Source organism: Xenia sp. Carnegie-2017, unplaced genomic scaffold, assembly GCF_021976095.1.
Source record: "Xenia sp. Carnegie-2017 unplaced genomic scaffold, XeniaSp_v1 HiC_scaffold_23, whole genome shotgun sequence".
In the NCBI taxonomy this organism is placed as follows: Eukaryota; Metazoa; Cnidaria; class Anthozoa; order Malacalcyonacea; family Xeniidae; genus Xenia; species Xenia sp. Carnegie-2017.
In genome coordinates this window covers 5,287,016-5,309,084 of record NW_025813486.1, presented here as the reverse complement: position 1 = coordinate 5,309,084, position 22,069 = coordinate 5,287,016, and the positions used below count along the sequence as shown (strand labels likewise).

The following is a 22,069-nucleotide window of genomic DNA, read 5'->3' as shown; positions in this document are numbered from 1 at the left end:
TTTTGTAAATCATTTATATAAATTTTGAGCTTTTGGACTTTTTATATTTTATTGAATTAACTTCGCAAAGAGCAAACTATGACAAAAAAAGAACGCAAATAACTTCTAAATGACAAAGAACAATGCTACAGCTTTCTCTAGTTACTGCAGCCTTTTAAACACAACGTTGCAAACATTAAAAACAACACGATTTATATAATGTATAATAAGTGCGAAGGTTTTTCTTGAATTGATGAAAGCTGAGATTTTTGCCTCTTAAGTTGTTTGGATTTATTCTAGAGTGTACTGCATCTATTTAATTAAGATTTTAGAAACGTTCTTATTTTACAATGAGTTGTAACATATGACAGCTAGATTTTCTGGATTGTACAACCATGTTTCACTTTGGCAGTGAGGACTGGCTTGTAATAGTAACTAATCTTCATCAATCTTCAAAAGACAATAGATTATTTTGTATTCGTTTACAAACCTGTGATACGAAAATTTTTATGTTTGCAATGACTGTGTACTTTCTAAAACAGTTTATGCATATCACATTTAGTTCTTGAGATATTGAGGTTTATGCTGTGTCGGATTTATCTAACTTGTGACGTCACATTACATAATGAGAGCTAGGAGTATTAGGTATATTTAACGATACTTTACTTCACAAAGATATAGTTTCATTTGTTGTGACGTATTTGATGGTATAAAATGCTGCTTATTAGTATCAACCTAAAGTTGTCAGGAAAATGAAGTGTATTAGAAAAATTTTTAGAACCATTATGCAATATGACGTCACAAGTTGGATGAAATAGAAATAACAAAAACTTCAATATCTCGCGAAGGAAAAGAGATAAGCATTAACTTTTTTAGAAAGTACAATGTCATTTGAAAAGTTCTGGTCATTGCAAACATAAAAAAATTCATATTATAGGCACTTTAAACGTTATAAGTAATTGTACATTTCCAAGTATAACATCAAGCTGAATTGTAAGGGATATTTTATACCACTTGGTAAATATGTATGCTTGATAACTTATGAAGCGGTAGATAAAGCTGATAAACCACCTGCTGAAATTCACTATCCACCAGCTAGAGGACACCTTTCACTTGAGGTAAACGAATGTAAATTATAATCCCATTTACCCCCAAAATTGGATAGAAGTGTCAATAACCATTATGAACATTTTTAGAAAGCCAAAGTTTCATTTAATCAAATTGATGCATTCGTATGTACTGTTATTTGAAGCATTCGTATGTACTATTATATTTCAGGAAAATGGCTGTTCTTTTCTACACATAAACTACGTAAAAAGAAATAAATCATCTTCTGTACTTTAAAGACTTCTTCCGAGTGAATGAATTTCAAAAAAATTCGTTTTCAGACTGGACCACATACATTTGCCAGTAAAATTATAACTGAGGACATAATTATATTAAACATACAAATAGCCATAAATGCCTTTCCTATTAAAACGTACAAGTTGAGATGTTTACGTCAGAAATTACTTAAAAACTTCAACTATAATACGGGGATTTCTGAAACAAAAACAGTGTATTGGGAATCGAACTCAAAGACTAACTTGTACCGCTCCTAAAAGATGTGTGTGACATTTCTGTTGAATTAAAGCTGTTTAGAATAAATTAAGCAGATCATCAATTTGTAAAACAATCGAGAAATTTTATCTTCCGAAGATTTTCAGACGGTCAAAAATGGTTCATTTTGATGTTAACTTTGCCGGGAGTACCTACTCTAAACAACTTCTTTTAGAAGATGAATTCTGTCTTTAGTTTTGATGATTATATATAACATAAAGTACAACTTTAGTCTTTCACCAAGGTCACTGTTTTCTTTAGACTTAACCAAATAAAAAATAAATAATGGCAAAACCTGAACGGTATAAACCAAAACCGAGCGCGAAGGCACGAGAACTTGGAGAATACTGAACAAGAAAAAACCACTGGGGATTTTAGCCGAAATTCCGTGTCCTGGGGGAGCCCTTACAAACAATAATTTTTTGCATACCTTTGAAGCGACTCAAAAAGCCAAAACGTCAAAAAAGTAAAAGAGAAAGATTAAAATGCACTTTCAATGCTGAAAATATGGTCTTGAAGGTATATAGCCATTTTTCTAAAATTCTCCATTTTTAACGAATACGGAAATCACCACAGTTTACCGACACACAAATCTATCATTGAACTGAACAATTTTCTACTTTGAACGAGAAAATTGTTTTGATGTGCATTTCGTAAAACGTGTGCTTTTTAACATCTAATCCATATCCAAGTCGTATCTAGCGCCACTTAAGCGTCCCTATTTTGCACCGTTTCATGTTTTCATTCAGTGCTTTGTGCGCCCGGTGCCACTAAAATCTTAGAGCCAGCGCTTGCTGCATGATATGTATTAGATGAAAGTACTTCAAGTATTTTATAGAGCCGAATGAGGTTCACCTACACTAGTGCAAACAATCATTTTAGAAAAATGTAGTCAATATCAAAAAACAATATCAACAATAATTACTTTAAGAAGCACACGTTGAGTTTGGTTAGCGAGGAACTGGGGATGGTTTAACCAAACAACCGTTTGACGATTATCCTTTGTACTTGACTTTGATAGCAACTTGATTGGCGAACATGGAAACCTTAGTTACTATGAAGTAAAATATGTGACAACGTCTGCGACCTGTCTTCACACTAATCATTAAAAAATACAAACAAAACACTTTTATTAAAACTATGTTTCTTTTTAGGTTCTTTATGAAGGCATTTCGCATACCATTACCTGGTGTACTAATCATTTACTTTTTGCTCGTTTCCGCTGTGAAAAAAGTATTGAAATTCCCAGGAAAGAAGTCTGCTTTAAAAGAAGACAACATACCACTTTTCACATTTACAATAATTACTGCCACGCCGCCACTAAACTGTAGATGTCTTAAACAAACAGAATACTTTTTAAGTTTCAATTTGTCGTATGAAAATGACCGACAGAAGAATTGGAAGTTTCTTCCAAACATTTTTATTCCGTAATTTCTCTCTAAACTGGTGTTTGTCATTTAAATTAATAAAGGTACTAACTCTACTTTGGTTATCTGAGCATAGCAACTACTCGCGTCAACTACAGCGCATGCCTGAGCTATCTAAACTTTCTACCTCCTCATGACATCAGAATTCCGCCCTGAAAAGAAGTGCCTCTTGAAGGAGGTAACCCATCATGCCCTTAACGTAACTTAACTTAGGGCATGTAGCACATACGGGTGACCTCCAACCGGGGTGGGTTGAACTACTCATGCATTATAGAGGATCCAAGAGTGCCTTAATAGTCCCTGTAGAAAGCCGTTCATGAAATTGGCTAACTACCAGGACTGCATGCTTTTACCGTACTAGGAGAAAGATATATTTTTACTTTACACCAGAACCACCATCTTTTCTTTGTCTTCAATAGGTCTTGTTCGCTAGATCCAGTCTTCTAGGGTCTTCTTACAGATGCTATTTGCATCCTCTACGCTAAAGTACCATTTGTACCCACTAATCCCAAGTAGAAGTTGTTATGTTTATTAATTTATGTTAATTTAATAGGATTTACGTTATTAATTATGTTAATGGTTATAAAGCTTAAATATATAAAAGGAGTTAACTTGTACTATCTAGGCAGTGGTAAAATACACCTAAATGAAATATCAAACACTACAGTTGGCGACAAAGATTCGATTCTGATGGACGAAGAAGCCCAAAGTACACAGACAAATGTTGGTTTTAATGTGCCCTTTATGGGACATATGGAAGAATATTCAACGAGTACAGATTGGAAGCAGTACGTTGAGCGGCTTGAAATATTCTTCGAAGTAAATAACGTAGCAAGAGAAAAGCAAGCCTCGAGCATACTTACCTTGATGGGTAGTAAGATGTATGCGTTGTTAAGATCAATTACAGCACCAAGAAGACCAAAAGAACTTACATATAACCAAATTGTAGAAACTTTAACACAACATCTTGAGCCAAAACCAATAGTTATTGCTGAACGATATAAGTTCCACAAGGCTGAGCAAGGACAAGCGGAATCGATTAGGGAATATCTTGCCAAATTGCAGAGATTAGCAGAAACATGTGAATTTGGGAGTTATCGAGACGAAGCAATTCGAGATCGATTTGTTTGTGGATTGCGAGATCGATCGATTCAACGTAAGCTACTAGGCGAAGTTGATTTGAGTTTAAAGTCTGCGGTAGAAAAAGCTTGTGCGGCTGAATTAACGGAGAGAGAAACATCAGCGTTACACGAAGAATTACTGAACCGAGTGCAAACAGCATCCCTCGAGTGTTTTCGCTGTGGTAAGAAAAATCATTCTCCCGATAAGTGTTATTTTCGGAAGTCCAAATGTCACGGTTGTCAAAATTATGGACATATATTAAAGAAGTGTCCCAGGAGAGATGGCAACAACATGAAGAATACAAAAAGTGAAAAGTCGAGAAGGGAAGATGCTAAGAAAAGAAAAAAAAAAATCCAGCGAAATTCACAACGTTAAAACACATAGCAACGTTGATAGTGACAGCGAAAGCCAAGAAGAAGATATGAAAACATGGCCGGTGTTCACATTAACGGATTCGAGAAAGAAATGTAAAGAGATGGAAGTATTAGTCCTAATGGATGGAAAGTCAGTAAAGATGGAAGTGGACACGGAGCTGCAGTATCAATTATGCCAGAAAATGTGTGGAGAAAGGTGTTGTCTGAAAAATGCATACGCAAGTCCAACTTTAGACTGCAAAGTTATTCTGGGCATGAAGTTCCAGTGAGGGGAGAAGTAGACGTTTGCGTTGAACATGGAAAACAAAAAGCTAAGTTACCAATTGTAATAACACAAAATAAAGGTCCTGTGTTGTTGGGACGAAATTGGCTGGCAGTTTTAAAGCTTAACTGGAGTCAAATAAAACAAGTAGAGGCAAAACCTGTCAAAAATGTGGAGCAATTAATAATTCAATATGCGTCCTTAGTTGACAAATCGTTGGGGACAGTAAAAGGAGTTAAGGCACATTTATACATGAAACCAAACTCAAATCCAAAGTTTTTTAAACCTAGATCAATCCCGTTTGCGCTGAAAGACAAGGTAAAGGAAGAAATCTACCGTTTAGAGAAACTTGGGGTCCTGGAAAAGGTAGAGTTTTCAGATTGGGCGACGCCAATCGTGCCAGTGTTGAAACCTGATGGTAGTGTACGGATTTGTGGCAATTATAAAGTGAGCATTAACCAAAGTCTAGACGTTCAAAAATATCCAATGCCGACAGCTGAAGAACTATTTACAAAGCTACGAGGAGGCGAGAAAGTTTCAAAGATAGATCTGTCGGCAGCATATCAGCAAGTTGTTTTGGACGAAGAATCACAACATTATGTTACAATAACACACATTTGGGTTTGTATAGGTATACAAGACTGCCATTTGGAGTTGCAGCTAGCCCAGCTATTTTTCAAAGAACGATGGATATGGTTTTGAATGGTTTACAGGGAGTAGGAGGTATACTTGATGATTTCATAATTACGGGTAAAAATGATGAAGAACATTTGCGGAATCTGGAGAGAGCACTGAAACGTCTTCAAAATATGGGAATCAAATTGAAGAAATCAAACTGCATTTTTATGCAACCTTCAGTGGAATATTTCGCATTTGTCGTGGATCGACAAGGAATCCATCCATCGCCTCGTAAATTCAAGCTATAAGGGAGGTACCAACTCCGGAAAATCCAACAGAATTGAAGTCATTTCTGGGGCTAGTGAACGATTATCGTAAGCTTATTCCAAATATGGCAAAGTTGGTTAATCCTCTGAATTGTTTACTGTCACAAGAAGTTACTTGGAAAGGGTCGGAAGAATGTCAGAAATCCTTTGAGACTTTAAAAGTCCTATTGGAAACGGCACCAGTATTAACACATTACGACCCCAAGAAACCCGTGAGATTAACGACAGATGCCTCATCGTGTGGAATAGGTGCTGTTCTATCAAATGTATCGGACGAAGGAGAAGAACAACCAATAGCTTATGCCTCGAGAACACTTTCTTCTAGTGAGCAAAACTATTCTATGATCGAGAAATTATTTTTGGATTGAAGAAGTTTCATCAGTATGTGTATGGAAGACGTTTTTCTTTAATCACAGATCATAAGCCGCTTACTATGATACAGGGACCTAAACGAGGTGTTCCTGTCTTGGCAGTCTCCCGCTTGCAGAGATGGGCGATTCAACTGGGTGCATATCAGTATGATATTAAATACCGAACTTCAAAGAACAATGCGAATGTTGATGCGTTGTCCCGGTTACCTAGGAAAAGTGTTGAAGAACCGGACGAATGGGAGGAAGAGGCAGCGGCAGTAAACAGCGTTCAACTGAAGCGGTCACCTGTTTCAGTAAGTATGATTAGAGAAGCTACGCAAAAAGATTCAGTATTGTCTCGTGTAGTATACTATCTGTTACATGGTTGGCCAGAAGGAAAGTTTCCAGAGGAACTACAATATTTCTTTACAAAGCAAGACGAGTTTACTGTAGAAGAAGGATGCCTATTGAGAGGAACCCGAGTGGTAATTCCAACCAAATATCAAGGAGTGGTGTTGTCGGAGTTGCATATAAATCATCCAGGAATGGTGCGGATGAAATCTTTAGCACGTTTACATGTGTGGTGGTCAACATTAGACCAAGACATTGAACAGACTGTGAGAGATTGCACCAGTTGTCAATTTAATCGCTGTAAATCTCCACTTAAAGTAAATAATCCATGGATTTGGCCTGTACGTCCACGGCAAAGAATTCATGTCGACTTTGCAGGTCCAGTCGAGGGTGGCATGTATTTAATAGTGGTAGATGCTAAGTCTAAATGGATGAAAGTTATATCTATGTCATCAACAATGGTCCACAATTTGTTGCGCAGAAAATGAAAGATTTTTTAAAAGGCAATGGAATTCAAATGCACTTATCTTCACCGTACCACCCTGCTTCAAATGGGGAAGCGGAAAGAGCAGTGAGAACATTTAAAGACTCCATGAAGATTCGTAAGAATGAAGAAGGATCTACTGGAGAGAAATTAGCAAGATTTTTGTTAGGATATCGTACCACACCACATACAGCAACTGGATGTACACCTGCAGAAATTCTTATGGGTCGACGACTTAGAACAAGATTAGATATATTGCATCCCAGTCTGGCAAATAAAATGGATAAGAAATCACATCAATTACCGAAATTGACAAAGCGTAAGTTAGAAATTGGAGATCCAGTGATGGTAAAAGATTATAGAGCAAGAAGAGATCGTTGGATACAGGGAGTAATTTAAGCCCAGTTACATATCGAGTGTTGGTGGACGATGTATTGTGGAAACGACATATTGATCAATTGCGAAGTCTGGCAGGATCAACAGTTCCAGATGGTAAGACAAAACAAGATGCTGAGAAATATCCCTCCAACTTGGAGACACAAAAAAGTCTGGTGCTCGATGAAAATACAGTGTCTAAACATATCAACCAAGAGATATTCAAAGAACCAACTGTAAGTACCACAACGACCTTGAAAACCACGCCTCTACCGCAGGTACAGACCTTACCTGACAAGATAACCAAAGAGCCCGGTAGTTGTAATGACAGTGAACAGGTATCAAACAATCGCCGGTATCCTCTGCGTAATCGCACGAAACCAAAACGTTTAATTGATGAAATATAGTTTATTTTGATTGATTGTATTCAATCCCGAGCTTTTAGGAAAATAACACTACAAGTTAGCTAAAGAACTATTAGAATTGTGCCGGAGGGAATGTTATGTTTATTAATTTATGTTAATTTAATAGGATTTACGTTATTAGATATGTTGATTGTTATAAAGGTTAAATATATAAAAAGGAGTTAACTTGTACTATCTAGGCATTGGTAAAATACACCTAAATGAAATATCAAACACTACAGAAGTTGCCATTCTTTGGCTAAGCTTCACTTGCATTTCCGATCTAAGCTACATAATCCTAAATATTCTTCTGCAAGGAAACGTCCGTGGCAAACATACGTAGCTGCTTAATGCAGTATATTCACAAAGAGGTTTCCGAAGATAAATCGAGTAAAACCGACACAGATGCATGTCAATAACAGGCTAATAACCGCTGATACAACTTCACGTTTACTAATTAAGACACAAATTTTAATAATGAGCTCCAGAACACAAATAATTTTTGGAGTTAAACTGAAAAAAACTTTTAAAACCTCGTAATGAAGACTATTTTTGAAATGATGGGAGAAAACTACTATGAAAATTTGTATTTAATTTTATACGCATCACTTTCCTTACAGTTATGCGAGTCCATCATCGTGGTGAATAAAAACCACAAACATCGATGTTTTTCAACCTTATTTGATGACGATTTTGTCTTTAACAGAGAAATATTCATGTCTAAAATTGAGAATGGAACGAAAATTAGTTTCTAAATCTAAGGTCTCATACTTTACATGAATAAAGATCACAGGTCGTTTACATTTACCACTTCAATAGAAGAAAGATACTCTGTTAAAACCAACATTTATCACACACATTTACCTCAATGAAGTTGGTTTCAATAAACTCAAGGTGTATTTCACAGACAAAGTGTTTTGACTTCTTTTATCGTTTCTTTCTGCACGTACTGTTGTACAGAATCATATGGCACGTTCTCTGGATGAGTTAGTTTTAAAATATGTCACAAGTTGCTTAAACTAATATCTTCTGATTGGTCAGTTCCTAGGTATGTTGTCTTCTGATTGGTCAGTACCTAGGTATGTTGTCTTTTGATTGGGTAGTTTCTAGGTGTGTTGTTAATTGCATTTCGCAATTCTTATTGCACTTCTAGCAACGGTATACCGGGCTTATAAAAAAAGGGAACACCTTCATGACCACGATTCTAATCCTGCTGGTGCCTAAATTCTGTTCCTGGTCAAGAAGTTACATTCAATTTCAAGGACAGAAAAGCTTTCATGTTAATACCTGAGTTATGCAATATATGAACGTATAGCTTGCAATTCTTTATGAGCCCATGGGCTTAGCAATAGCATAATGAGAGCATTGAAATAATCACAATAGGTCAATTTATGAAGGTCTTACTTTTTCTACGTCCTGTAAAATTAGCTTTATAATTACCATTCATTGGTACTTTTCATTCTCGTATATTTCATATAGGAGGAAAACTCATAGAGTTAGTATAATTTAAACAATTGCTGGCAAGACTGCAGTTTAACGGACACCCGAAGCGCTTGTATGGGGAGCGTAGGCTCGTTTTTGCTTAGGATTATGAGGGTAGGGTTTGGATCAGCGTCCAAGGTGTCCGCTAAACTGCAGTAACCCCAATTGCTAAATAATTGTTTAATACGTTGTCTACAGGCTGTATCACAAAACTGCAATGTTATAATTTGTACAAAGGAAATTAAACAATAGAATTTAAATGGCTATGCCTTTAAGTCATACGCTAAGCGATTTGTAATTGAACAAATTATAATTCACTTTGTAAATGTTAGAGAAGGATCACGTGTGTTCTATGGAATTAAGAGTCTCGAGCATTAGATAGAAATTCCCGAAAATTATATAGGAATTTTTATTTAATGCGAGGGTATCTCAATCCCATAGGACACAACTGATTATGCACTAAGCGTCTTAGAACATGGCCAAAGTCACGAAGGATTCTATTATAGTACTAAATTTGTCCCATGCATGTTTTCAAACAAGTGATTATTAGTTTGCAAAAATTGTTTTTTGGTGTAAAACCTTTTTTTACTAGCAAGATAAGCATAATTATAAGGACCATCAAAAACAAAAGAGAATACAAAAGAAGGCAATGAAGCAACTGACACATATGACACATGCATCAGCATAAGCACAGCAACTTGACGTAAGCATAAGTGAAAAAAACAAAGTGAAAAGAAAATCCTTTTTCTTTTATTTCCTTCAATGTCTAGAGAATATGCTTTGCTTTGTTTAATCGCTTGTGCTTATGTCGCTAGTGAAAACTAGGCTTAAGAAAGCTAATTAAATGCAAAAATTAGGTAGCATTTAATGTCTTTAAGTAGTTCTAAGTTTTCTAAAATTGCTAAGATTTTTGTTTTCGTGCAATGAATGAGCATACAATTTACATTGTATGCTCATACACAGAGCTACAAAAGGCCAAGTTTTTTATGTCAGTTTCAAAATCACTTCAACAACTTTCTTCGGTTGATGTTTACATTAGAAAAATAAGAAGAAAGAAGCATTTGTTGGTACGGCGAATACACGACATACTTTAGAAGTTATTGAACACGTGGAAACACGTATGTTGTTTCAGTTTAAGCAATACACATGTGTTTTCTTTTAAATTAGTGAGCAATTATTTTCTAATTCGTTCGTAAGATTTATTTTAGCTTTAAAATTGTGCACAAGAATACATTTACATCATCGAAATGCATTTGAAGCGAGTTAAAATACATCTCATTGTTAGTTGTTCTGGTATGTAATGTAGAGTTACGACAATCATTAATATTCTTTAACCTCTTTAGTATTTGCTGTTTAGAGAATACAAGTTAGAAAATGAACAATAAAAAACAATATCTCGTTAGTATTCTCTAGATAGAGAATACTTATGAGAAATGGAGAATACCAATGAAGTATTGTATTCCATTGTTTTTACTCCAACGCCAACATGTAAGCCATTGCAATTCTAATGTATGAACTTGTGCGTGTACAAATTATGGTTTTTGCAGTCTTTTAGAGGAATATTATCTCATTTTCTTTTGTCTTTAATGCATTCGGCGCATATAAAGTTCAACGTTTGAAAATGGCAATGAAATAATCACTAATAAGTTGATTATGCCTTAACGTTCATTCTGTGAAAATAAGCATGAACGGAAAAACTTTTTTCCGTTTACAAAGACTAATTAATGATTGAAAATTAAATCTTTTTTTCTCTTTCTGCATATTTATTTGCTCAATTCACATTGTTTGTTCACTTCGGTGACTGTATTTTTTAATCTTTTGTCAACGCTTGGTTTTGTTTGACACCTGCTGAGCTGAGCATTTCCATTTAAACGAAAGCTGTTTTTGTAGGATTTCATGTTTCTCACGCATGAGTTTGGGGACCTAAGATTAAAGATAGGGTGGGTGCATGCACGTGGGGATAAAACATTCGTATTCGGCAAGATCGAATGCCTAAACTATGTTTATAATACTGCACTAAATTTTCAGTTGTAACATAGCACAAATATATTGTCTAATTTATCATATAGCTAGTTCCTGTAATTAGTATAGTGTAGAACACAAGTTTTTAGCCTGTGTTTTTACGACTTTTAAGTTTTAGCCTGCTACAGCTACCACAACCTTTGAAAAATACTTTCCCATTTACGAACACCTACAAAATACTAACGGAAAATTCCAACACTCACTTTGTGTTTGACAATCTTAGATGATGAAAATACCTCTAGCTCAAGTTAGCTATCTACACAATAAACGCAAACACAACTAGACCTGAACAAGTTGTAAATAATTTACTCCTTTTACGGTTATAATGCATGCAGGGGGTATAAAGGTTACAATTGGAAACAATATGCAACAAAAGGTTACATTAAAGCAAATTTATGGGTAAAACTCTCATCATTTTATTATGATACATGCTAAAGATATGGGCTTAGAGAGATTGATAATAAAAAGGTGGGTATGATTTTCACATATTCATGTCATATAATTCGTTAAAAACAATGAATGTCAAAAGAATTCAAGACAACAAATTATGCATATATGAATATGAACCGCCCAATTTACATTTGACCTAACTGTTGCTTTTCTGGAAAATATCCTTAACATATGATTTCTAAGAACAATCAAAAATTACAATTTCTAAGAATAATCAAAATTTAGAATTTCGAAGAACAATGAGAAATTACTATTTAATGATTACATTATGCACAAAAGCATACTGGTATAAGATAAATGTCCAAAGAAAACTATTTTCTTAAAAATCATTTTGTGAGAGCCGTTGCTGTCTCCATCATTTGAATAATGATGATTTATACGTTGTATTTACAAGTACACTTAATCTCAGGTAAGGTCAATTATCATTTAGTTCAGCAATGACTTAATTGTTCTATGTTAACAGAACGTTTCCTAATCATTGCTTCCGCTGGCAATACCTGCAAAATTCAAACGTTAATGAGACTTGTTGAAGAATCAAGATGTAGTGTCGTTCAGTAGAGGACGGTTACAACAGTTACAGCAATTATATCTCCAGTTTAAAATACTTTGCAGCTAACCCTGTTTGAGCTATTTTGGTTCTTATTTTAAATTTTGTGTTATCTTTACGATTATCTAAGTGTAGGCACGTATCTTTTTCATTACGGCTTATGATTGATTCCAAGTACAATGGAGTACAATACGCAATAGAAATAATAAAGATCGAGTAGTTTATTGTTATCGCCAGTACACAATCGGAGAATACACTCATATTATATTATATAGTTACCACATTATTTAGGGGCTGCAAGTACAATACTTCAAAACACAACAAATGTTATTTTCAGTGATATCTGCAGGGAATTTGTTAGCTGGAATTCAAATGATAAACGCCAATAGCACACATGTGTCAAGCTTACTTACGTTACGTATTGTAAATTATTAATCGATTATAGAAAGTTCTTCACCTTTTTAAACTTCGCCCATTTCATTTGTTTCCTCGTGGTATTCATCAGTTACTCTCATAACTGCCTCCCACCAAAGATTACCATTAAGAGTAAATGTGCGACCAGTGGCTTTCTCGTATCGGAAGATATGAGGTGTATACGGTTTCGACCAGGTATTTGTAAAACGGTCGTACTTCATAACGTCGCCCCAAAATGGACGCATAACTTTAAATCTCACTTCGACATTTGTTGCACTTGCAGAAATATTCACTCTCTCCATCACCACTTACTTCTTCTGTGACTTTTCTTTCGTTTAAATAATAGGTTACAATCATCTTTGAGATCCACGGACCTTTGGAGTAATATTGAATGGTTTTTCTGGTCAACTGCTCTTGGCTTATATCGTCGAGAATTGAGTGTTGTTGGGTCTTTGACGCAAAATTTTCATTATTTGAGCAGGTTGAATTTCTTTGAGGGCAATAAATTTCGTCAGTTGATAAAAACCATTTCTTTTGTTTCTCCATACTCATTACTGACTCCCATGACTGCCTCCCAACAAAGATTACCACTAAGAGTAAATGTGCGATTTTTGCTTTTGGTATCGGAAGATGTGAGGTGTATATGGTTTTAACCAGGTCTTGTTAAAACGGTCGTACGTCATGACATCACCCCAAAATGGACGCATAACTTTAAATCTCACTTCGACATTTGTTGCGCTTGCAGAAATATTCACTCTCTCTCATTACCACTTACTTCTTCTGTGACTTTTCTTTCGTTTAAATAATAAGTTACGATCATCTTTGAGATCCATGATCCTTCGGAGTAATATTGAATAGATTTTTGGTCAATTGTTCTTGGCTTGTTTTATCAGCAATTGAGCGTCGCTGTGTTTTTAACGCAAAACGTTCATTATTTGTGCAGGTTGAATTACTTTGATTCAAATCGATTTCTACTGTTGATGAAAAGTTTCTCTCTGTTTGAGAGTCATGTGTCAGGGGTTTTGTAGATGCTCCATACTTCACGGGAAATTCGTTTTCTCGATTTATGTGACGACCGATTATTTTTCTGCCATTTTCGTATACAGTATTTCGTTGACAAATTAATGATTCACTTATAGTTATCCCTTCGATATCGTTGCAATTCTCGGGTCCAAGAAGCTTTTCTTTATTTTTATTGTCTATATGCGCAAAAATTTCAAACTTGTATGATTCCTTATGACGATAGCAATGATTCTCTGTTGGTTGGAGTGTTTTTGAAGAAGTCGGTAACTTGCAAAAAGGAGACCAACTTTTGTAATAGTTTACAGTGATTTTAACATTGGAATGGTTTTCAACGACTAAGCATTTATATCGATCATCCGCCATTGAGTTTTGTTTTTAAACTCTTGATTTATCCAATTTTCTCTATGAGACACTGTCGTCTTAATGTTCAAAATTCTGCTTAATATGTCATCACATTAGTTCCTAAAAAAAAATCATTGTAAAACTGAAGTATTAACATTTTTTAATTGAAGACTTGGAGATTGCAGATTACGCATATAAATTAATGAAAAAGAATGGAAATCTGTATTGATAATGATAAACCATCAAAATCATCGAAATCTGTATTGATAATATTTTTCACACGGACATGGCTGTACCACACATGTCCGAGGAGGCTTTTAATGAATTAATGATAGCGGCTACTAAAGGAGTTAAATTTAGTTTTAGTGATATCATGTACAAACAAATTGATGGGGTGGCTATGGGTTCTCCTCTTGGACCAGTATTTGCTAATATTTTCGTAAGGTATGATGAGTGTAAGATGTTTGCCTCTTCTGAACCTCCAGAAGTGCTGTGGTACAAACGTTATATTGACGACACCTTTTCCCTTTTTCGTAACGACAAAAATCGCAAATTATTTTTACATAAACTCTGTCCTCTTCACCCTTCTTTAAATTATACGTCTGAACATGAAACAATTTGTCAGTTAGCGTTTTTGGATGTTCTTGTCCATAAACGCAATGGTCACATTTATCGATTACATCACGATTACAAGCATTCATCGCAAGGCAACCTTTACGGGTTTGTACACACGCTTTAACTCTTTTTCTTCACATAGAGAAAAGATTTCTTTAGTAAAGTGTTTAATAAAGCGAAAGCTTAGATTGTCATCAAAGGAGTTCATTGAGGGTGATCTCAACTATTGAAAAAGATATTTCTCTCAAATGGATATCCGGAAAAAATGCTTGATAAACTTTTTTCATCCACAAAAATTGAGCAGAACAGGCCTTTTGGACCAGACAAGTGCCCTGTGTTTATCAAACTTTTATGGATGTGATGATATTGAAAGAGAAAATAAGAATATTACGGAGAATTTGTTTTTTTGCGAGCCATGCTATCTTTCTATTTTCGAAAAGAACTATTCTACCACCTACCACAAAGAATCTCTACCGGCACCACTTTTAAGCAATGTAATTTACGAATATAAATATGAGTGTGATGCTCGCTATGTAGGTAGAACGTCTCTAAGGTTGGGTGATAAGATCGAACAGCATGTAACAACTTCAATCAGAAATGGAACGGTCTCCTCAAGACAACAACCAAAACGTGATTGTAAGAAAAGTAATTTAGTTTCATGTGACTCCGCGATAGGTAAACATCTCTTGAATAACTCCGATTTTGCTGATTCTTATCCAGAGGACAATTTTAGAATCATTAAGAAATGCTGTTCATTCTTTCAGTTACGCGTCATGGAGGCTGTTTTAATTAAGTTAACCAATCCCGTCCTCTGCCGGCAAAAGGTTTATTTCTTTAATTTATCCCTGTTTTGAGCGTCATCTCCCCTTTTAGAGATGACGTACACCCTTTCTTGGCATTATAAATATCGGTAGATTGTAAATTTTCATTTAGCAGACGTTGACACCTGAGGAGTAGTCTGCCGAAATGCATCGTGTCGTTTAATTTAGAACTATTGGGTTAGTGCTCTTTACTTAAAACAGTTCTTTTAAGAGCTATCAACTTATTATATTACTTTTACCGTTCACTAGGGTGTTCTCTATCTTTGGAATTATTTTCAAATTTGTCCCCACGACAAAGTCCCTATTTTATTATTTAAGAAAGCGCTATAATGGTCGTCAGGTTCGTGACCTGAATAAATTGGTGAGACTTAGAGGAAAGGTTCGCTCGGTGGTAGCAGCAATCCGGAATTTTACGATAACTGACCGAGCACCCCGCACTCTTATGGCTAAGTACGTCAGCAAAAGTGCTTTTTTATTTTATTTTGTTTTGTTTTTTTTGAAAAAGAAATCTTCAAATAACTTTTGGTTGTTATACTTATCTGTAAATGTGCTGATTCGCCAATGATTTTATTGATTTTTTCTGTATATACCTAAGTCAAAATAACTAATGGGAGAACTACATTTGAATTATGTCTACAAATCATAAATGCATGAAGCAAGTTTAAAATTGAGTTGTAATTTCAACATAATTTTCATGTTTCATAGTCCCATATTCCCATGGTGTTCATTTTTTAGTAATATTTTAGTAACATCCTTCAAGATTATTTGAAATGTATAAAAACACAAGCTCTATAGTTACGTCATGCATTGTCAAAATTGTGAAACTCTGTGCAATATAAGTACTAACAGTCTCTTTGAAAGTTTCTAGCAACAATGAAAAAACACTCCAATACTTGGATGAAATGTTTATTTATAAAATAGAGATGCAGCTTACAGGGCCTTTTTTAAGGTTTTTTTCGATCAAGACTATCATAATTAATTATCCTTATATGGTATTCCTAAAGCCCAATGAAATATGAACCAATCAAAAAATCCAGTTTATTAAAATTTCGTTTTAAAATGAGTAATGTAAGGTTAAATAGTTGGAACGCTACTGAATAACACAAACATAGCATAATGCTATTTTTTGTGTTTCTTAATAGCATTGCGACTATTTAACTTTATATTTATCGTCATATTGGCATGCGGAATGCATGTGACAATCTATGTTAACATCGGTATAAGATTCATTTTTTTCAGTATGAAGCGGGATGCACTGAAGGGCAATCATGTATTGCCTAACATTAACATCGGTATATGTTACTGTATATTTAATATTGAATTCGAAACAAAAATGAACAAGAATATTCAGTTGATTAATCTCTGATAAACCTTTCACCTTTACTTATCACAAGCTCGGGACTTAAAGCGCAAGGCTCAGGGGCGGATCTAGGGTATGTCAAATCAGTCACGCGACTGATGTTTATAGTTCCAAATTTATTTATCAAATTTAATGATTACAATTTTTGTGATCATTAAATTTCCGTCATTCCCGGATTTCATCGTCAAAATTCTGTTTTATACATGAAAACTGATATAAATACGTTGGTACTTAGTAAATAGATCAGTGGATTTTAACATATATGGAATTATATTAACGGCTGACTGATAAGCGGGCTTGATGACTCGACTGTTTCGATGGATAACGGAGTTCAAGAACGCTTATTTAAGCCACTCTATTGGTCAATAGCCAGATCAGTGGACGATCTGGAATAATCTCGACCGATAAGCGGGGTGGCCGGACGGATAAGGGAATCCAATTGCTATCGTGTAATTGGTTAGTTTAAATTTTCGTCTTACTGTGATTGGTTTGACCGATTTCGACTGATAGCCAACTGAACTAACATAGTTAAGCTCACTGTCTGAATTGAATGTTTAATCGTTTCATAGTAATTTTCTAAAGCATGATTGAAACTACAATCAAATGGAATTTAGGGAAATCTTTTACAAATTCATATTTTGACATGAATGCTGCTGTCCACATTGTGAATTTTTTCAAGAGGTTGAAAAATTTATGGATGAATTGTAAATGCTTGGCAAAGACGATCTCGCGAGCGACATTTCAGTCATTGATGTTCGAAAGCAAGCCATCATTGTTTAGAGTTTTCGCAGCAGAAATTTACATCCAAAATCGTAAGTAAAGGACAAGTGAAGTGTATGCATGAATGTAAAATATCAAAGTCAATTTATGCGAGTGTGTGATGCGATTTATGTCAATATGGCGTATGGTAAGCAGATCGATGCTTCTAAAATTGTTATTGCCGAAGGACTTTTAGCTATGATTTCTCTAGTGCTTGGGGAATCGTGGCCGTTATATGGCAGCGAAATCCTACATTCCTGCAAGTATATTTTAATCGACAAAAAATCTGTAGCCATAAGGCGCCATACTATTAATAACTTTATAATAAACAAATGTTTGGGGCTTTTCAGTTTATGATCATTGATTATTCAATCATTGGACAGTTATACTGCACATTGTTTAAGATTTGAGAAAACTAACATTGATTACATGAGAAGCTGTTTACTATAACCTGTGATTATGAGTCTTTCTGATCCATGAAGCTTTTTATTTTGACAATTTGACTGGAATGGTATTAAACCTGAGTATTTCACATACATGAAATGTTGTCCCATGTCACATATTGTCCCCTTTTATAAATGAACACCTCATGTAGAGATGTCAAGGTATGTTGATCTACGGCTCATACCAGATTGTTTGCCAGAAATTCCTAAGGGCTATTGATGTATGAAAAGCCATTTCTATAAAACAAAATTGTATTCCTAGGTACGCAGATAAACCTTGAAATTAGGCAAAACAGAAAAGTATTTTCATGATCACTAGGTAATTTTTCTAATGATCATTATAATTTCTAAACTAAATTATTTCAGATTTACATTTAAACTAGTTTTGATCATATGAAAAGATATTTATCATGACCAGTAAGCATGACAGGTGGACCAATTTTAACATTCATGTAATTATATGATTAAAGGCATGTTGGTTACATTCTGTTTGTACTAGCAAATACAATGCTACTGGTAATTGCTATATAGCACACCTTGCATATACTTACAGAAGATAATAGTCTAGTGAAAGGCCTAATAAACATTAATGGCATTAAGCTGTCCTTAATCGCAAATTTTTACTCGAATAATCTTTGTTTAATCTTTGGCAGAAAAAAATTTTAGGTTTTTTCTCAAAAGGTGAATTTGCTGGCACTGTATGTGGAGATGGTAAAGGTTTACAATAAACTTGCATGGTTTGAAGTCTAAGCTTTTCCACATCTTTGAACTGTCCCTTGTAGTACCTCATTTCCAACTCAACTCATTACATAGATTTGTGAATGGGGGTCTCTAGGGAGGTCTATACCTGACAACTTGGTAGAATTTTTAAAGACTATCTCTTTTTTGGAATAGCATTATTGTAAAAAAAATTTTATGTTCCCAGGCATGCTAATGAGACTTTTATTTGGCATGATAATGAGCCTAAATATTTGGCCAAACATTCAAGTATTTCGGGATTTTTTAAAAAAAACGTAAGGAATTGTGCTGTTTTTACGACAAAACGATGCCCAGAAAAAACATTTTGTTTTGCTCTAAAACGCTGAAAATGGCATTTGCAACGCTTTGAAACTCAAAATTTCCCAGGAGAGAACGCCTCGGACCCCCCCCCAGGTGCGGAACGCTTCCGACGTTCCATAACTGATGTTTGAAAAATCCTAGATCCGCCCCTGTCAAGGCTCTCTACAATTGAGTTGACTCGTCTCGTTCACAAGGAAAGGAGTAGAAGGCTGACATTCAAATGTTGTGAGATAAGATAGTTATTGTAAACTAAATAATTTTGTTGATCTAAAAATGAAACTGTCGAGAACTATAATAAAAATGAATGACAGTCTTCAAATACAAAGATAAACGAATATATTTTTGTCTTCGAAGTTAACATAGAACAAAGAAGTGAGCTCAAAATCCAAAAAGAATGTCTAATAAAGCAGATGACAATTTAGCTAGTTTGGTCATAGACACGTTTTTATTCTCAAAAATGAATTCTCTTTTTAGGAATCAATGTAATATGTCTACAATCAACGAACACGTCATCCAAACTCACCGTTTTTTATTGAAGACGAAAGTCAACGATAAATATTGTTCGTGTTTTTATTCACGCTATGCTTCTTGAACACGAAAGATGCTCGTTGTTGTTGTTGACAGTTCTTAGACTTCAGACAAACATTCCACGAAGGTAAACTTCATAACCAACTATCACGTCTGTAAGTGATAATTTGAACTGCGCAACAGCTTTATAATTAGATTTTACAAAATAAAACAAATTCCGAAGAGGGACATCTCGTTTTCTTGATATTCAAGATATTACAAGAGTTGGAAACAAAAGATGGCGCATTAGATTGTTATGTACAGTGCTGCCATTCCAATATTTCAAATTTCACTACGTGTTGAATTTCACTACTTGGGTGTTTTCACTCAGTGATTTCACAAAACACGACTGGATTACATTACAGGATTACTATTTTGTTATAACTACACGCTAAGAATGTCTTTTAGGAAGTAATAAAATGCAAGTAATTTTCAACCGCAAAGCAAAGTAATAATTCATTTACTTAGAGAGAATGGCATAAATATATTAAATATAGAACGACAATATCCAAAATATGGTAAAAAACAAATTCCGAAAAAAGTGTCGGCTGAACATTATTGTCGGCTGGAATTGGTTAAATTGTCGGCTGGACATGGTTTTTGATACTATCCAAGACCTGATTGTCTGCGATTTGTATTGGATTAACTTTCTCCCAGGCTTCATGGTTTATATAATCTGCTTTTTTGCCATACTTTAAAATGTACAATCTACACTGAAATTTGTTACTTTTGAAGGTAGCACAAAATATATATTATAACTTCCCATAACTTAACAATCTCAGTGAACAACATACAGTTTCAGCCTTTATTTTAACATAAAGCAATTTAACAAAGCTTTTCGTGTCGCAGGAAACTAGTTATTTGCACGAGAATGGTATTTAGAAACTATATTCAAGCTGTCGTTGAAAACTATGGGACATAATAAAACACACACTCTGGCTTAGCTAATTCGCGTCTTTTCAGTTTAAATGTGAAAAGTAATTTTCCGTCATTTGTTTTCCGCTTTAATTCACCACTTTTACGGCAGCGTGCACGTGTATCTATGACGTCATTAAAAATGTAAGCAAAGAAGTCAAAGTTCGGACATTGAAAGCTTCGTTCATTATGATGCAATAGTAAAATAACATTGTAGCTCAGGAAAGGATTAGGTTATATTAAAAACGATTATTAGCATGTATGCCAAAATGTTATGTAAAATACGCAAAACAACCCCATAAAATTATCGTAATGCTGGAGCCGCGCGTCGCGCTAAAAAATTAACTTAAGCGCTATAGAGATGTCCATTTACGGAAAATGTACTTAGGTTTGATGCTTACCTTTTCTTGCAACGCATTGACTTACTAAAGATTATCGAGACATGATGTACACCATTTCCTGTGTAGATCTTGTGCGTATACAAATTATGGTTTTTGCAGTCTTTTAGAGGAATTTCATCTCATTTTCTTTTGTCTTTAATGCATTCGGCGCATATAAAGTTCAACATTTGAAAATGTCAATGAAATAATCACTAATAAGTTGATTATGTATTAACGTTCATTCTGTAAAAATAAGCATGAACGGAAAAACTTTTTTCCGTTTACTAAGACTAATTAAGGATTGGAAATTTAATCTTTTTTTTCTCTTTCTGTATATTTATGTCTCATTTCACATCGTTCGTTCACTTTGGTGACTGTATTTTTTTAATCTTTTGTCAACGCTTGGTTTTATTTGGCACCTGCTGAGCTGAGCGTTTCAATTTAAACTAAAGCTGTTTTTTGTAGGATTACATGTTTCTGACGCATGAGTTTGGAGACGTAAGATTAAAGAAAGGGAATGCATGCAGGTAGGGATAAAACATTCGTGTTCGGCTAAATCGAATGCCTAAAGTATGTTTATACTATTACACTAAATTTTCACTTGTAACATAGCATAAATATACTGTCTAATTTATCATATAGCTAGTTCCTGTAATTAGTATAGTGTAGAACACAAGTTTTTAGCCTGTATTTTTATCATTTTTAGCCTGCTACAGCTACCACAACCCCCGAAAAATACTCTCCCATTTACAAACACCTACAAAATACTAAATTCCAACACTCACTTTGTGTTTGACAATCTTAGACGATGAAAATTCCCTTAGCTAAAGTTAGCTATCTACACAATAAACGCAAACACAACTAGACCTGAACAAATTGTAAATAATTTACACCTTTTACGGTTATAATGCATGTAGGGAGGTATAAAGATTATAACTGTAACCAATATGCAACAAAGGGTTACATCAAAGCAAATTTATTGGTAAAACTCTTATCATTTTAGTATGATACATGATAAACACATGGGCTTAGAAAGATTGATAATCAGAAGGTGGGTATGATTTTCACATATTCATGTCATATAATTCGTTAAAAACAATGAATTTCAAAAGAATTTAAGACAACAAATCATGCATATAAGAATATGAGCCCCCCAATTTACAATTGACCTAACTGTTGCTTTTCTGTAAAATATCCTT

The 22,069-nt window shown here is 34.6% G+C and overlaps 1 protein-coding gene and 3 long non-coding RNA genes across 5 annotated transcripts; 2 read left to right on the top strand and 2 right to left on the bottom strand.

The window, feature by feature from the left end:
• The first annotated feature begins 5,772 nt into the window (after positions 1-5,772).
• Positions 5,773-7,291, top strand: LOC124448976 (uncharacterized protein K02A2.6-like). The gene is made up of 3 exons (XM_046999920.1): positions 5,773-6,031; positions 6,124-6,845; positions 6,890-7,291. The coding sequence occupies exons 1-3, from the start codon at positions 5,773-5,775 to the stop codon at positions 7,289-7,291; spliced, it is 1,383 nt and encodes a 460-aa protein (XP_046855876.1).
• Positions 7,292-8,220: 929 nt separating this feature from the next.
• Positions 8,221-12,879, bottom strand: LOC124448520. 2 transcript variants are annotated; one of them, XR_006949101.1, is made up of 2 exons: positions 12,630-12,879; positions 8,221-8,391 (listed from the first exon to the last, which is right to left on the bottom strand). It is a non-coding gene; the product is annotated as an uncharacterized LOC124448520 (long non-coding RNA). The 2 variants fall into 2 exon arrangements; XR_006949100.1 differs by lacking the exon at positions 8,221-8,391 and adding an exon at positions 11,649-12,122.
• Positions 12,880-13,779: 900 nt separating this feature from the next.
• Positions 13,780-19,825, bottom strand: LOC124448525. The gene is made up of 2 exons (XR_006949108.1): positions 19,532-19,825; positions 13,780-14,071 (listed from the first exon to the last, which is right to left on the bottom strand). It is a non-coding gene; the product is annotated as an uncharacterized LOC124448525 (long non-coding RNA).
• On the top strand, positions 19,600-21,959 carry LOC124448533. The gene is made up of 3 exons (XR_006949117.1): positions 19,600-19,663; positions 21,336-21,397; positions 21,874-21,959. It is a non-coding gene; the product is annotated as an uncharacterized LOC124448533 (long non-coding RNA).
• Positions 21,960-22,069: the final 110 nt, after the last annotated feature.

Excerpts from the sequence above, each read along its gene's own strand:
- LOC124448976 (XM_046999920.1), top strand. The coding sequence starts at position 5,773 with ATGGCAAAGTTGGTTAATCCTCTGAATTGTTTACTGTCACAAGAAGTT. Across the intron at positions 6,032-6,123 it reads CTCGAGAACACTTTCTTCTA|ATCATAAGCCGCTTACTATG; the intron begins GTGAGCAAAACT and ends CTTTAATCACAG. Across the intron at positions 6,846-6,889 it reads CTAAGTCTAAATGGATGAAA|AAAATGAAAGATTTTTTAAA; the intron begins GTTATATCTATG and ends TTTGTTGCGCAG.